The sequence below is a fragment of the Salmo trutta genome, chromosome 21, assembly GCF_901001165.1.
Source record: "Salmo trutta chromosome 21, fSalTru1.1, whole genome shotgun sequence".
In the NCBI taxonomy this organism is placed as follows: domain Eukaryota; kingdom Metazoa; phylum Chordata; class Actinopteri; order Salmoniformes; family Salmonidae; genus Salmo; species Salmo trutta.
In genome coordinates, this window is record NC_042977.1 from 25,820,066 (window position 1) to 25,834,959 (window position 14,894).

At 44.2% G+C, this 14,894-nt stretch overlaps 1 protein-coding gene across 3 annotated transcripts in view; it reads left to right on the forward strand.

Moving 5' to 3' along the window:
• Positions 1-11,454, forward strand: part of cdh18a (cadherin 18, type 2a) — a 79,925-nt gene extending 68,471 nt beyond the window's left edge. For all 3 annotated transcript variants that reach the window (XM_029704913.1, XM_029704914.1, XM_029704912.1), the window contains 8 exons: positions 520-687; positions 1,180-1,367; positions 1,707-1,960; positions 2,131-2,267; positions 3,556-3,677; positions 5,036-5,150; positions 10,042-10,317; positions 10,677-11,454. In XM_029704913.1, coding sequence (XP_029560773.1) covers positions 520-687; positions 1,180-1,367; positions 1,707-1,960; positions 2,131-2,267; positions 3,556-3,677; positions 5,036-5,150; positions 10,042-10,317; positions 10,677-11,203 — 1,787 coding nt within the window. In that variant the 3' untranslated portion in view covers positions 11,204-11,454. The remainder of the gene's footprint in view (positions 1-519; positions 688-1,179; positions 1,368-1,706; positions 1,961-2,130; positions 2,268-3,555; positions 3,678-5,035; positions 5,151-10,041; positions 10,318-10,676) is intronic.
• Positions 11,455-14,894: the final 3,440 nt, after the last annotated feature.

Consider the following 14,894-nt stretch of genomic DNA (forward strand, 5'->3'; position numbering starts at 1 on the left):
AAATTAAACTGTTTTTGCTTTGTTATTATGGGGTATTGTGTGTAGAAAACAATTTAATCCATTTTAGAATAATGCTGTAACGTAACAAAATGTGGAAAAAGTCAAGGGTTCGGAATACTTTCCGAATGCACTGTAGGTGAAAGCATGATGATGAAGACATGAGGGGGTTTGGCAGACATGGTATGAAAGCTGGTTGTAATTCTGGCTGAATTTATCAACCGTTTATAAATGATTTCCTTAGGTGAAGTACGTGAAACCCATTTTGAGGAAATCAATGTTCCTCTTCCTATACAACAAGTCAGGCAGTCTTTTCCTGCCTTCATCCTTATCACATTTGTGACATACAGTACTGTGAATAAAAGTGACTGGCCTCTCTAACTCATCCAAGATTGGTTTGAAGCTGTGGAGGAGGAATCTCTCTGATTGTCTATTGTCAATACATACAGTAGCTCTCCTAACATACATTTATTTATGGATATTAGTGTGATATAAGGAGCCTTCTTGTCTTGCCATCCCCAGGGGTCATCAGGACAGCCCTATCTAACATGGACAGAGAGGCCAGGGAGCGCTACTCTGTGGTGGTCCAAGCCAAAGACATGGCCGGCTCGGTGGGTGGGTTGTCAGGCTCCACCACCATCAATGTCACTCTGACAGACGTCAACGACAACCCTCCCAAATTCCCCCAGAGTATGTACACAGACGTCTGTTTGTTTGTTTTTCTACCTCACTGTTTGTCCTTAGATATTCATTCTCTACTGTAATAAAACATCGGATTTAAACAGCACTATATCAAATGCTATATAGGTTTTATAACACTACGATGTTTGTACTGTAAGTAATGCAACATAGAAATAGAATCTTAGAATCAGTGATTTCTGTGTACTGCACAGACAAATGTTACTTTTAAATAAAACTCCACAAGGTGCATCTTATAGTCGATGTTTTGCTAATGCAGGGGTGGCTGTAAGCGATACAAACATGATGTATGATGTAGTGTGCGGATGGTTGTTGAGTTGCAAGCAGACAGGAAATGTGATTAATTGACCCATTTATTCACATTTACATCTTGATGGTATGCATGAACAGTAGGCTAATTACTTCTCCATCTACTCATAAATGCTTTATCATTCATGCCAAGATAATAAGTTCTTGCTTATTCATGTGCTCATCCCATTACAGAAAACTACCAGCTGTATGTTCCAGAGTCTGCTCAGATTGGAAGAGCTGTGGGTAAAATCAAAGCCACCGATGAAGATTTGGGCGTCAATGCAGAGATGAGGTACAGCATAACCAATGCAGAGGGGAAGGCCATGTTCTCCATCACTACAGACACTGACCAGAAGGAAGGCATCATATCACTAAGACAGGTACTGTTGAGATGCGCAACTTCATTTTCCAGCTAAAATGAAGCCATCTGTGGTTGTGCTTTATGTTACAGTTCTGTTGGTGTTTACTGAGAAACCACAAGGGAATATGATAATTATACATACTAATTACCTAATAAATATGCTTTTTATTTATTTGGGATTAATTAAAAGAAGTAATACCATTACATACCCTTAGGCCACACTAATGCTAATTGTGTTAATACTATGAGTAAGTACCCATTGTTACCACATAGGCTGTTCTCTCAAATACCAACGGAAGCAGGACCGGAAACAAAGCACGGCTTTAAAAACAGGGTTGATTGTCGGTTTCCTCCGCAGCCTTTGAACTATGAGAAGAGGAAAGTCCACACGCTTCACATAGAGGGAGAGAACACTCACCTGGATTCCCGCTTCTCCCACCTGGGCCCCTTCAAAGACACCACCACTCTCCGGATCATCATTGGAGACGTGGACGAGCCGCCTGTCTTCTCCATGGACTATTACATCATGGACGTGTACGAGAACTCCCCTGTGGGAACAGAGGTCGGCACAGTGACGGCTCAGGACCCTGACAGTACCAAAAGCCCTATAAGGTAAAGGACATGCGTGGGGCGGCCATTTTGTTGGACTCCAAAACACCATCACAAGATTCAAAGCTTCGACCTTTGCATGTTGAAAGTCAGATGTTTTTTGGATATTCAATTCAATTCAAACAACTTTATTTCATTCGTTCTATTTGAATTGTTCCCTCTCCTACATGTAGGTATTTTGTAGACCACAGTGAAGAGGAGCAGGTGTATTTCACCATTAGTGTGAATAACGGGGTGATCAAAACCACCCGGAGTCTGGACAGAGAGGATGTGGCCTGGCACAACATCACTGTGATGGCATCAGAGGTTGGTAAGTAACATAACACACAGCGGAGGATCCTTATCTAGGAGTCATCTTACCTTAACATCATTTTGCTTTTAAATAACGATGACTTCATTATGCCTTTCAACATGGAGGATACAATATGCTTATGACACTGCACGAATGCATTTAACGATGTCACTTTAATCATATGTATCAACATTAAACACATGGCTCTCGAAAATGAACAGCCAGCAGTGCCTTGTGGGATTGATGCGGGGCTGCATGTGTAACATCCCAGTGTGATGCTGAAGGTGGTCGAGTCAATCAATTCTTCTTCTCCCTCTCTTTTCCCACTGACGCTTATCTAAGCAATTACTCTTTCCTTTACCCTTTTCTGCACAATAGTGTTCAGCTAATGGACTGAACTAGCCATCGATAAATGCCAGCCGACACTGTGCTGATTGTGTTAAGTCACCTTAATTAATGGGAAAACCAGTCCGCACCTTTCTGGAGATTGGTGTGTGTTAATGAGGGATTCATGACATGCATAAACACTATACATATAGTACATAGTGTATATTAGCAAAGGGTCACTTGTAATGTCCTGGGTGCTAGCTATATGGATATTAAGTGAGACAAACTACTGTGCAACCACACAGCATGTCTCTGTTACATTCTGCCTACTGCTGTAGCTTGGGGTTAGTACGTCTCCTGTCATGACTCTAGTTGTTGGTTGGTGGTCGTTGTGGCTGTAATTTATGGATGCGTGAAATGGGAAAATATGATTTATGTATCCCACGTTTAATAGGAACATGATTTCTCTGTGCAGCGTCAGGGAGTGTAGTGTGCTGCCAGGCAGCAGAAGTTTAGTTGAGTGACCGGGTCACCTTTCAAAGAGAATTTACACTTCACCTGGCAACATGGCCAACCTCAGGAGACAGACTAACATGAGATATACAAATGGATAGAGGCTCAGTGGGGATGTGACCTTAATTGATGGAGAGATACTCTGAGAAAAAAGGGATGTACAGTACATCACTATGAGTGCTTGGCATGAACCCTGGACAGAACAATATATAGGCCTATAACAATGTCTTGAAAATGCCATGCCATGGCTTGGGACATTGTTTACTTATTTTTACATTTGTTTTTGGATTTATTATGGATCCCCATTAGCTGGTGCCAAGGCAGCAGCTACTCTTCCTGGGGTCCAGCAACAATTAAGGCAGTAATTGACATAGGGGGTTAAAATATACAATATAAAAGTGTTCTATTTAATTCCATGGTTTTATACATGTTGATCTTTGTTTGTTTGTTTGTTTGTTATTCTCAGACAATCCCAGTCTCGTCAGCCATGTTCCTGTAACAATCCAGGTGCTGGATGTAAATGACAATGCTCCCTACATAGCAAGAGACGATGAAATCATTGTGTGTGAAAGCTCCAGGGCAGGACAGGTGAGTATCTTTCACTTTCACCTCCCTCCCCCTTTCCCGCTCTTTTCCACTTTACTCCCTCTCTCTTCCACCTTCTCTCCCATGAACTGATATTCTCCCTTATTCAACTATGTTGTCTTTTAAAACCTCTTATCACGCACATGCATGCACTCACACACATTCTCCCACAGACGCACGCACGCACGCACGCACGCACACACACACACACACACACACACACACACACACACACACACACACACACACACACACAAACCCTCTCTGCCTTTATTGTGTGTTTGACACCATCAGGAATGGATTTATCTGTGGTGCTGCAGACTTTTGCAGCCTCTTGAACCTATAAATTATTCAGCATGTACCAATGTCTCCACAAGCAGATAGGAGCTGCATTAAGCGCAACAGAGACGGATTGCAGAAAATGTTTATCATCTCTCATTCATATTTGGCCCGTGTCCAGCCAACCACGACTGCTCAGATTCATATCGCAATAGCATTCTCTCTTCATATTTCCCCCCATTGAATGAAGATTACTAGACAGACTGCAGCATATAATCAGTTAGCTGGCTAAAGGCGACAGATGATGCATGCTAAGATGACATGTCGAGGGGCTTTTTCAAACACTGTCACAAATTACAGTAACTTCAATGATCTTTCGGAGAATTTGACTTGATTTATAGTAAAATGTGCTGTTATGTTCATCGAAAGGAAAGAAATTATCATTTTGTTTAGAACTAGTTGTTTTGTTAGGGAGACATATAATGATTCATATTCATATAGCCTCTTGACTGCAAATTCTGTATTTCGAAGGATTCCCGTATTACTGTACGCTACCACAAGTTCAGGAATGCCTCTTATAGACTGACAATGCTATAGCACGTGAGCGTGTGTAGGTAGCCAGGTTAGGATCCACTATAATTGGTGCATTGTCCATATGAGAATTTTTAACTCACAGCCGGTAGAAGTCAACTTCCTTCAATGAGCTGACAAAATATCAGGAACAGTCCTCTTGGAGACAGGTCATATCCACCACCTCTGATCTACACTTCTGGCTGGAACAAGGCTGCATGTGAAATAATGGCACATGTCCTCATGGAATGGCAAACAGAAAGGGAAGGAGGAAAAACACATGTACTGATCGATAGTCATTACTATAATATAATAACAATAATAATAATAATGGGCAGTGACTTTCTTGACTTATTCCTATTATATTTAGCTCCTAATAGAGCAAAAGGCCTCTATACAAGCAGTACATGATGTACTGTATACTGTATATACATACATGTGACGTAAAACGTTTTTCACCCCCATTTTCCTCTCCCTCTCATCCCCTCACTCCTCTCCCTCTTCTCTGACAGGTGATCCAGACAGTGAGACCATCAGACATGGATAACTTTGCAAATGGACGCTTCTCCTTTGCTCTGCCAAGTGATCTTCCAGTCAATCCTAACTTCACCTTGAAGGATAACGAAGGTAGGCTGGTTACTGTGGCTTTCTGTAGCAATTTAAAAATGTACACAGCATTTTGTTGAACCGCCACAAAGGATACAGTGAGGGAAAAAAGTATTTGATCCCCTGCTGATTTTGTACGTTTGCCCACTGACAAAGAAATGATCAGTCTATCATTTTAATGGTAGGTTTATTTGAACAGTGAGAAACAGAATAACAACAAAAATATCCAGAAAAACGCATGTCTGTAAGGGCTGTCGTGAGAGAGAGTAGACCAAGGTGCAGCGGAGTTAGTGTTCATCATAGAATATTTAATAGCAGAGAGAACACTATACAAAACAAAACAACTGACAGCCAAACAGTCCTGTCAGGTGCAAACACTAACAGAAACAATTACCCACAAAACCCAAAGGAAAAACATGCTCCTTATGTGTGACTCCCAATCAGCAACAACGAGCTTCAGCTGTGCCTGATTGGGAGCCACACACGGCCCAAAACAAAGAAATACAAAAACATAGAAAAAGGAACATAGAACGCCCACCCAATGTAACACCCTGGCCTAACCAAAATAAAGAACAAAAACCCCTCTCTATGGCCAGGGCGTTACAGTACCCCCCCCCAAGGTGCGGACTCCGGGCCGCAAAACCTGACACTGAAGGGGAGGGTCCGGGTGGGCCTTCTTACGGCGGCGACTCAGGTGCGGGACGTGGCCTCTGTTCCACCTTTGGCGTCGCCCTCTTAGGTGGCGCACCTGGCCGCGCCGAAGGTCTGGTGGGCGACCCTGACTGCGCCCGGCTGGCGGGCAGCGATGGCTGCGCCCGGCTGGCGGGCGTCCCTGGCGGCTCCGGACTGGCGAGACCCACTGGAGGCCTAGTCCTGGGAAGTGGCACAGGACGGACCAGGATGGGGAGACCCACTGGAGGCCTAGTCCTGGGAGGTGGCACAGGACGGACCAGGATGGGGAGACCCACTGGAGACCTGGTCCGTGGAGCAGGCACAGGACTGACCAGGATGGGGAGACCCACTGGAGGCCTGGTCCTGGGAGGTGGCACAGGACGGACCAGGATGGGGAGACCCACTGGAGGCCTAGTCCTGGGAGGTGGCACAGGACGGACCAGGATGGGGAGACCCACTGGAGACCTGGTCCGTGGAGCAGGCACAGGACTGACCAGGATGGGGAGACCCACTGGAGGCCTAGTCCTGGGAGGTGGCATAGGACGGACCAGGCTGGAGAGATCCACTGGAGGCCTGGTCCGAGGAGGAGGCACAGGATAAACCGGGCTGTGGGGGAGCACTGGAGTTCTAGCCTTTACGCTCTTTACCCATACTCCAGGCTGACTGCCCACTTTGGCCCGGCACGGGCGGAGAGCAGGCATTGGGTGAACTGGACCCTCCCAGCGCCCTGGAGACACAGTGCGCAGAGCCGGTGCAGGATACCCTGGCCCGAAAAGGCGCACTGGAGACCAGACGCGCTGAGCTGGCACAACCCGTCCTGGCTCGATGCCTGCACTCACATGGCACTTGCGGGGGGCTGGCCTATAGCGCACCGGGCTATGAACGCGTACTGGGGACACCGTGCGCTTTACCGCATAACACGGTGCCTGACCAGTACTGCGCTGCCTGCCATAAGCACGGGGAGTTGGCCCAGAATTCCTTCCTGGTTCCGCCACACTCCACACTCTCTGGCCGAGCCAGTCTCCAGACCTTAATCCCATAGAAAATCTGTGGAGGGAGCTGAAGGTTCGAGTTGCCAAACGTCAGCCTCGAAACCTTAATGACTTGGAGAAGATCTGCAAAGAGGAGTGGGACAAAATCCCTCCTGAGATGTGTGCAAACCTGGTGGCCAACTACAAGAAACGTCTGACCTCTGTGATTGCCAAAAAGGGTTTTGCCACCAAGTACTAAGTCATGTTTTGCAGAGGGGTTAAATACTTATTTCCCTCATTAAAATACAAATCAATTTATAACATTTTTGACATGCGTTTTTCTAGATTTTTGTTGTTGTTATTCTATCTCTCACTGTTCAAATAAACCTATCATTAAAATTATAGACTGATAATTTCTTTGTCAGTGGGCAAATGTACAAAATCAGCAGGGGATCAAATACTTTTTTCCCTCACTGTATGTGTGTGGACAGATATTTGTGGCAGATACTCTGGATTGTCATTGCTAACACAATCATATCTAGTGGTGTTTGTTGTCAAACAGTTACCCCCATTTACACTTTCTCCTCCCTGGAGACGTTTTAATATCAAATGGAAGGACCTGCAGTTGTGTTGCCTTGGTAACAGCCAATGTTTTTTTTATCTCTTCCTCATTTTAGCTTAAGGCTCCTTGGCTGAATTCAGAGAGAACACTGTTATGTTATTTTTTCCTTGTCTGAAAACCCAATTGCTCCTTTGGCAGATCAGGGAGAATGTCGAGATTAAGGTAGACTTCCAAGACGGATCACAGCAATCAGGATGATGCCAGACAGAGGAAGAGAGCTTCCACTGAGTTTTGTATCAGTGCTCTGCGTTCTTTGTGGTGGTGTAGCCTAGTACTTGGTTTTTATCTTCTCACCAAATGGCTCTATTTTCCCTCAGGCGCTTGTTCAGTGAAACCACATTTCCACTGAAGTGTCATGAGGCCTATGTTTACACATACAGGAGCACCAGGTAGTACTCCTCGGATAGAGCTAAAAGGAACACAGCTGCTCCAGTGCACTGATTGGGTGGAAGTAGGATACATTAGCTCCCTCAGGCTGTGTGGAATCTTTGCCCTCAGAACAACCTCAATTCGTTGGGGCATGGACTACAAGCTGTCAAAAGCGTTCCACAAGGATGTTGGCTCATGTTGACTCCAATGCTTCCCACAGTTGTGTCAAGTTGGTTGGATGTCCTTTGGGTGGTGGACCATTCTTGATAGACACAGGAAACTGTTGAGCATGAAAAACCCAGCAGCGTTGCAGTTCTTGACACAAACCGGTGCACCTGTTACCTACTACCATACCCAATTCAAAGGCACTTAAATCTTTTGTCTTGCCCATTTACCCTCTGAATGGCAAACATACACAATCCATGTTTCAACAGTCTCAACACTTAAAATTCCTCCTTTAACCAGTTTCTTCCTCTTCATCTCCATTGATTGAAGTGGATTTAACAAGATAAATAAATAAGGGATCATAGCTTTCACCTGTATTCACCTGATCAGTCTATGTCATGGAAAGAGCAGATGTTCTTAATGTTTTGTGTACTCGGTGTGCTGTGATACTATCTGGACGATTTCCTGCCGTTCACCAGCTGATAGACATTATTTATTTAGCCAGAAATGCCTTGTGAATGCAGTAGAATCTTACAGACATCCAGCAGCTTACTCTCCAGTGAGGTTGTGTTAGAGAGAGAAATAATTATCTCTGATTTTCTCTGCTGTAATCATAATAATTTGGAGGAAGAAAAAATCTTGGAGGTGGCTTTATATTCTATTGTCTCCCAAGTGGAGGATGAATGAGAGATATTGTCTCTTTCTTGTTTACCTGTTTCCTTGCGGTGGGCAAAGAGATAAAGTAATGAATTTTGACTTGAAGCCTTTGGGCCAGGGCCCCTGCATGTTAATTGGAATCCTATGTAAATGAACGCTTCCTCCTATGCACCTTCCCATGGGCTCGCTCTGTTGGAATACATTTGTTGATATCCCGAATGATGCAAGGGTTGACCCCCCCCACCACCTCTCTTCTCCTGTCTCTTACCATCCCAAGTGACATGCTTTATCATGGCTCTGTGTTCCTGGGGGAAAATGAATCTGCATTGTGAAAACGCGGCCCGTGATTGTGCATACAAATGCATGGCTCTGGGCCGTGAAAATGGAAAATCTGCTGGAGCCTCTTCAGAATGAGAAATGCTGTCGCAGCAGCTGTGCTGGCCTGGATAGAGTACTTTTGGCAAGTGTTAATAAAGCCTGAAGAGGCACTCGCTATCTGTTCCCAGTCCTTTCTTATAGATAGCAGCGGGAATGAGTGGAGAACTATGGGCATTCTCTGCAATGTTGGAGAATACTCCTCATATCTCAGGGAAAGGTTGTGCTGGTTTTCTGTATTTTTCTGTTCTCTGTTGTTGCGTATGTGATTTCAGAAGTAAAAACAGGTCATGGTCAGTTCCCTTAGATGGTGTATTTTGGGAAAGTATATCAAAGGATAACCTAAATAAATACAAATGTATACCAAACATTAGGAGCCCCTTCTGAATATTGAATTGCACCCCCCTTTGCCCTCAGAACAGCTTCAATTCGTTGGGGCATGGACTCTACAAGGTGTCAAAACTGTTCCACAGGGATGCTGGCTCATGTTGACTCCAATGCTTCCCACAGTTGTGTCAAGTTGGCTAGATGTCCTTTGGGTGGTGGACCATTCTTGATACACACAGGAAACTGTGAAAAACCCAGCAGCCTTGCGGTTCTTGACACAAACTAGTGCGCCTGGCACCTACTACCATACCCTGTTCAAAGGCAGTTCAATCTTGTGTCTTGCCCACTCACCCTCTGAATGGCAAACATACACAATTCATGTCTCAAAAGTCTCAAGGCTTAAAAAATACTTCTTTAACCTGTCTTCTCCTCTTCATCTACACTGATTGAAGTGGATTTAACAAGTGACATCAATAAGGGATCATAGCTTTCACCTGGATTCACCTGGTCAGTCTATGTCATGGAAAGAGCAGGTGTTCTTAATGTCCTGTACACTCAGTGTGGAATAGAATGTATCATATTACCCAATTTCTTTAATGAATCTAAAGAAAATGTGTGCTCCGTTTGTGTTGTTCTTTGGCTTTAACGGAAAAATACTCTGCATTTGGAGTCATGTCTGTATCAAGTCTTATAGTGGCTTTTTGTCAATACAATACATCCAGTGTATTTTCAACCTCTTGTCATTCCACTCCAGACAATACTGCCAGCATCGTGGCACGGAGGCGTCAGTTCAGCCAGGCGGAGCAGGATCTCTACCAGCTTCCTGTGGTTGTCAGGGACGGGGGGGAGCCCGTCCTGAGCAGCACCTCCACCCTGACCCTCCGGGTGTGTGTCTGCCAGAGAGGAGGTAGCAGCAGCAGTAGCAGCAGCAACAGGGTGAGGGCCTGCCAGGTCCCGGCCTTCCTCTCCACAGCTGGCCTGAGCACCGGGGCCTTTATCGCAATTCTGCTTTGCATCATCATCCTGCTGGGTAAGAGACAAGAGAAGTGGAAGGAGGTGGGAGGTAGGGGGCACGTGGAGGAGACGAGATAGGAGAGAGAAAGAGAGGGAGGGAGAGAAAGGGAAAGAGAGAGACAGAGACCGTGAGAGGAAGCTCTATCTTGCCTTGAGGTAGAAATAATGAAAGGCTTCACACCAGCTGAAGGAGTACCTCTGGCTGATTTGTTTCCAGCAGCAGAAGGCCACAAGTCCACTCTCAAATCACTTTGCAGGTCGTTGCCATCAGAGAATCAGGTGTGTGTTTTGAACCTTTAGACTGGTGCAGTGTAATGACATATTGTAAGTTGCTGTGGTCTTGTCCCCTCTCCTCTGACATGTCCTGTACTGTAGCCATCGTGGTGCTATTTGTCCTCCTGCGGAGCAAAAAGGGCAAGAAGGAGCCGTTGATCATCTCTGAGGAGGACATCCGGGAGAACGTGGTCACCTACGATGACGAGGGCGGGGGCGAGGAGGATACGGAGGCGTTTGACATTGCAGCGCTGCGGAACCCCGCCGGGGCAGAACAGAGGAGGCTGCGGCGGGAGGTAAGGTCTGGGGAGGAGGGGTGGCTGGTGGCCTGCGGGCCCCAGAGCCCGTCCCTTGTGCTGCTCGACACAGAGGACATGCACCACGTCATCAGACAGAGAGTAGTAGACGCTGACAAGGACACCAGCGGACCGCCCTATGACTCCCTCCAGACGTACGCGTATGAGGGCTGCGGCTCCCCCACGGGGTCAGTCAGCTCTCTGGGGCTGGCCCAGGTCCTGCCCCCTGAACTCAGCTACAGTGACCTGGAGGACTGGGAGCCGGAGGGCCACATGCAGGCCAGACTGTTTGGGACAGAACTCTCTGAGACAGAACAGACCATAACCCCCTAATGTAAAACATCTCTCCTCTTCTAACCAGTTTAAGGTTAACCTAGCGATACAAAGCTATTTGAGTTGTACAACTTGTTCCTTTTTTTGTGTGGAATTGACTGTCATTTAACACTGGTCTCTGTCAAGTGGAGTGGAGGAAACTATTTAAACATTTTTAGAAAAGCAAATCATGAAGTTGGTATAACAAAAAAAATGATTTTCCCAAGTGTATATTTTTATTGATGAATAAAGTGCAGTGATTTCAGATAATTGAATTTATGTGCAAGTCTTGTGTCATATTGTATAATGTGTCTGGTCCCATAGGAGTCTCCTTTGTACCGTTGTGGTAAGTATCTGGGTCAGTATTCATAAACCAACTCAGGAGTGCTGATCTTTGATCACGTCCTCTCTGTCCGTATGATTGTAGTCATTATGATCTAAAAGGCAAAACTGATTCTAGATCAGCACTCCAACTCTGAGACGCTTTATGAATACGGGCCCTGTTCTTGTCATTGTGCTTGCTGACCCCACAGTCTTCAAGTACTACACTAACCTTCCAAGGTCTTTCAACTTATTCTTAAGTTAACCAATATACATTTGTGTACGAAAAGAAAAACTACATCACAGGAGCAGATAAACTTTTAATTGGGAAACAACACAATTCTATGAATGATAATTGGATCCAAATGCTTTGGTGTACAGCTTTTTATTTCGGCACTGGGATTTATAAACCAGTTGTGAAACGGTCTTGTTTCCTGCTCAGACTTGATGAATTCCCACGAGAGCCCGGCTCCATAAATAAAGGAACAATAAACTGTTCCTTAATGTCTTTATAATAACAGGCGATGAGGGGAATCTCATTTGAATTACAGACAATATTAATCAATGTTAAACTTTCTGATGATACACATGAAACAGGAAGAATGATCATCAATTCAGAGCTCATCCATTTACTCACACCATGTCTTATATATCCTATTGAAATGATAACGTGTGACTCCCACGTCTATCACGTCTTTGAATATGACAGTACAGCCATACAGTCCAGAACACCATTCCACACCCACCTACAATAATACACGTACAACATATGCTGCATTGCAAACATTCTTATTGTGCCACTTATTCACAGCAAGGTAATTAGGGGAGATGTGTGTGTACTTATTCCTTTTTGAAAACAACTGTGACCCCAACATAGATAATCATTCTGTTGCCATAGTGGTGGTGAAATGATGAATAATGCATTACTATATAATTGCATTCTATCGGAGAAGGATGTTTAAAGGCTATGGAGGGTAAATAGCATCTCTGCGGCCACCATAACAAATTTGATTACTTACGTCCCACAAAGGAAAAAGGAAACCCACCCAATGAACTGTTATGACAATTTGGTTTTAAAGTTGTGGGATCAACAGAGCCAATGATAAAAGGAAAATCCTGGTAAGTCCCAGTGAATATATTCAAATACATCCTGCATCTCAGTGTTATCTTATGCTATATACTCCCTCATGAATTAATGATTGTATTCATTTGGCCATTAAAAATACATACAGCTGTTACAGTTAGAGACTACATAATAGTTGTCATCGATTGGATGTTGGCGTGTTATCATTCAATATCGAGGAGAAACAAAACAAATCCAGTTGCTACATGTAAAAAGCATACCTATGTTTTATTTCAGTATGTCCATCCATCCCAATGAAGATAGTAGAATGAAGCCCCCATACCAGTCATCTACTGTACCCTCTCTCCATAAAACATGAAAGCAGACTGTTTGATTTGGACTTAACAACCAATGCTAATGCTAATCTTAATTAGCATTCAAGATACTGACATTTAGGAAGTAAACATAATTATTGCAGGAAAGAATGTACTTTTGCTCTTTTTCACCCAGCTTCCCTGCCATACTACAGCTCTAGTGGCTGTTTCATAAGCTCCAATCAGTATAAAAGTATCCATTATTTTAATAGGCCTACTGTTAAATAATTCATGTAGAAAATAAAATCTTAAGCCAAAACAAATGTTTAGCTTGATAAAGGCAAGGTGTTACAAATCCTATAGAAATTCACTTCTGCATTGAACAGAACTTGTCATTGTTGCCACAAGCTTAAAATAGTCAGAGTTTCTGAGTTTGCTTACCTAGGGGAATTTAGAAATGTACACTGCTTTACAGCACCTGTCACTTTACCTCCCTCTCTCTCATAAGACTAGCTACTGTTGCTCCTGAATCCTGTCTGGCTGAAAAAATATGAAGAATTTCTATCATTTTCTTTCAGACTGCGCTGTACACTGTAGCTACACACCCTCCTATTGTGCAAAATTGATTAGACGTGCTAATAGCTACAAAAGTAGACCGTAAACGAATGCAGAATGTCACATGGCGTTTGATCCCCCTCTGCATAAATAGTTGGGGGAATTAAACAGTGATGAGCTGTTCTACTACACAGACCAGGGCCGGTGTGCTGTAATCTCCCATGCTGCGTTTGACAGCAACAGCGGTGCAGGAGCTAAGGCATAGACATTCTCCATGCTCTGATAGACATGACTGCTGGTATCAGACATAATGAACTACATAATTGGCCATCATTATTGATGGATGAGAGGGAAACACTATCCTTCTCTGGAGATACAGGGGTGGTCACTGTGTCTTGGGGAATGTTGTGTTTCTCCATCATTTTGTTGAACAACTGACAGAACCACCTGAAAATATATGATATATTAAGCTATAATTCATGAAAATTAACATTTATAATGATCATGTCTTTCTATGATCTAATAAGACACACTTACGTGGAATGATTGTGTTCCTAACTGAATACAGTGGTGGAAACTAGGCGGCAGGTAGCCTAGCGGGAGCGTTGGGCCAGTAACTGAAAGGTTGCTGGTCTAACTAGGTGAAAAATCCTTCGACGTGCCCTTGAACAAGGCACTTAACCCTAATTGTTCCTGTTCCGTCTGCTAAATAACTAAAATGTACAAATGCAAAATTAAATAATTGGGTCTGGCCCACCATTCCAGACAAAATATTTTGCTGTTAAATGTTGACTCTGCCATGCCATCAGTCTTCAGCGAGGTAATTCATTTCAGGATTGTTTGTATTCCAACCGTCATACTCAATCTGTGAATTCCATTCATCAACACCCACATTCCTTTCCTCATCATATGGAATACCCTGGGGTGGGCTGTTTGAAGCACAAATGGACCTCATGATCTTGACAAGTTTGACACCGCAGTAAACCTTTGCATAATCCTCACACATCCCTAAGGCACCCTGGCCGAGGAAAACATCTATCGATACCATAAACACCATCTGGGTGGGCAAGATGTTTCTGCTGTATACATATTTTCAATGATCAAAGTAGAATGTACAGAAGTGCAGAAAAGGATACGAGCCACTAAGATGCACTATAAGGGATGTGCACAATTTTATCCCACAGAATTAAATATTTTTGCAGCAGCATGTGCAGTCAGGGATCATATTAGTGCTATTGTCTCATGCTCAACTTCTCCAATGAAGTTATTGCAGATCTAGGCGAGGGCAATAGTTCAAATTATCTGCACATTGTTGATTACAGGGAATCCTTAGGTAGGAGTAGTCTTCTCTGAGGGGGCTTTGGCTCTTTGATATGGAAGCGAGTGCACTGTGCAGGGTTTCCTGCTGCTTGGCCTGAACACAGACAGACACAGGTGCATCTGGAGGAGGAATCAGAAG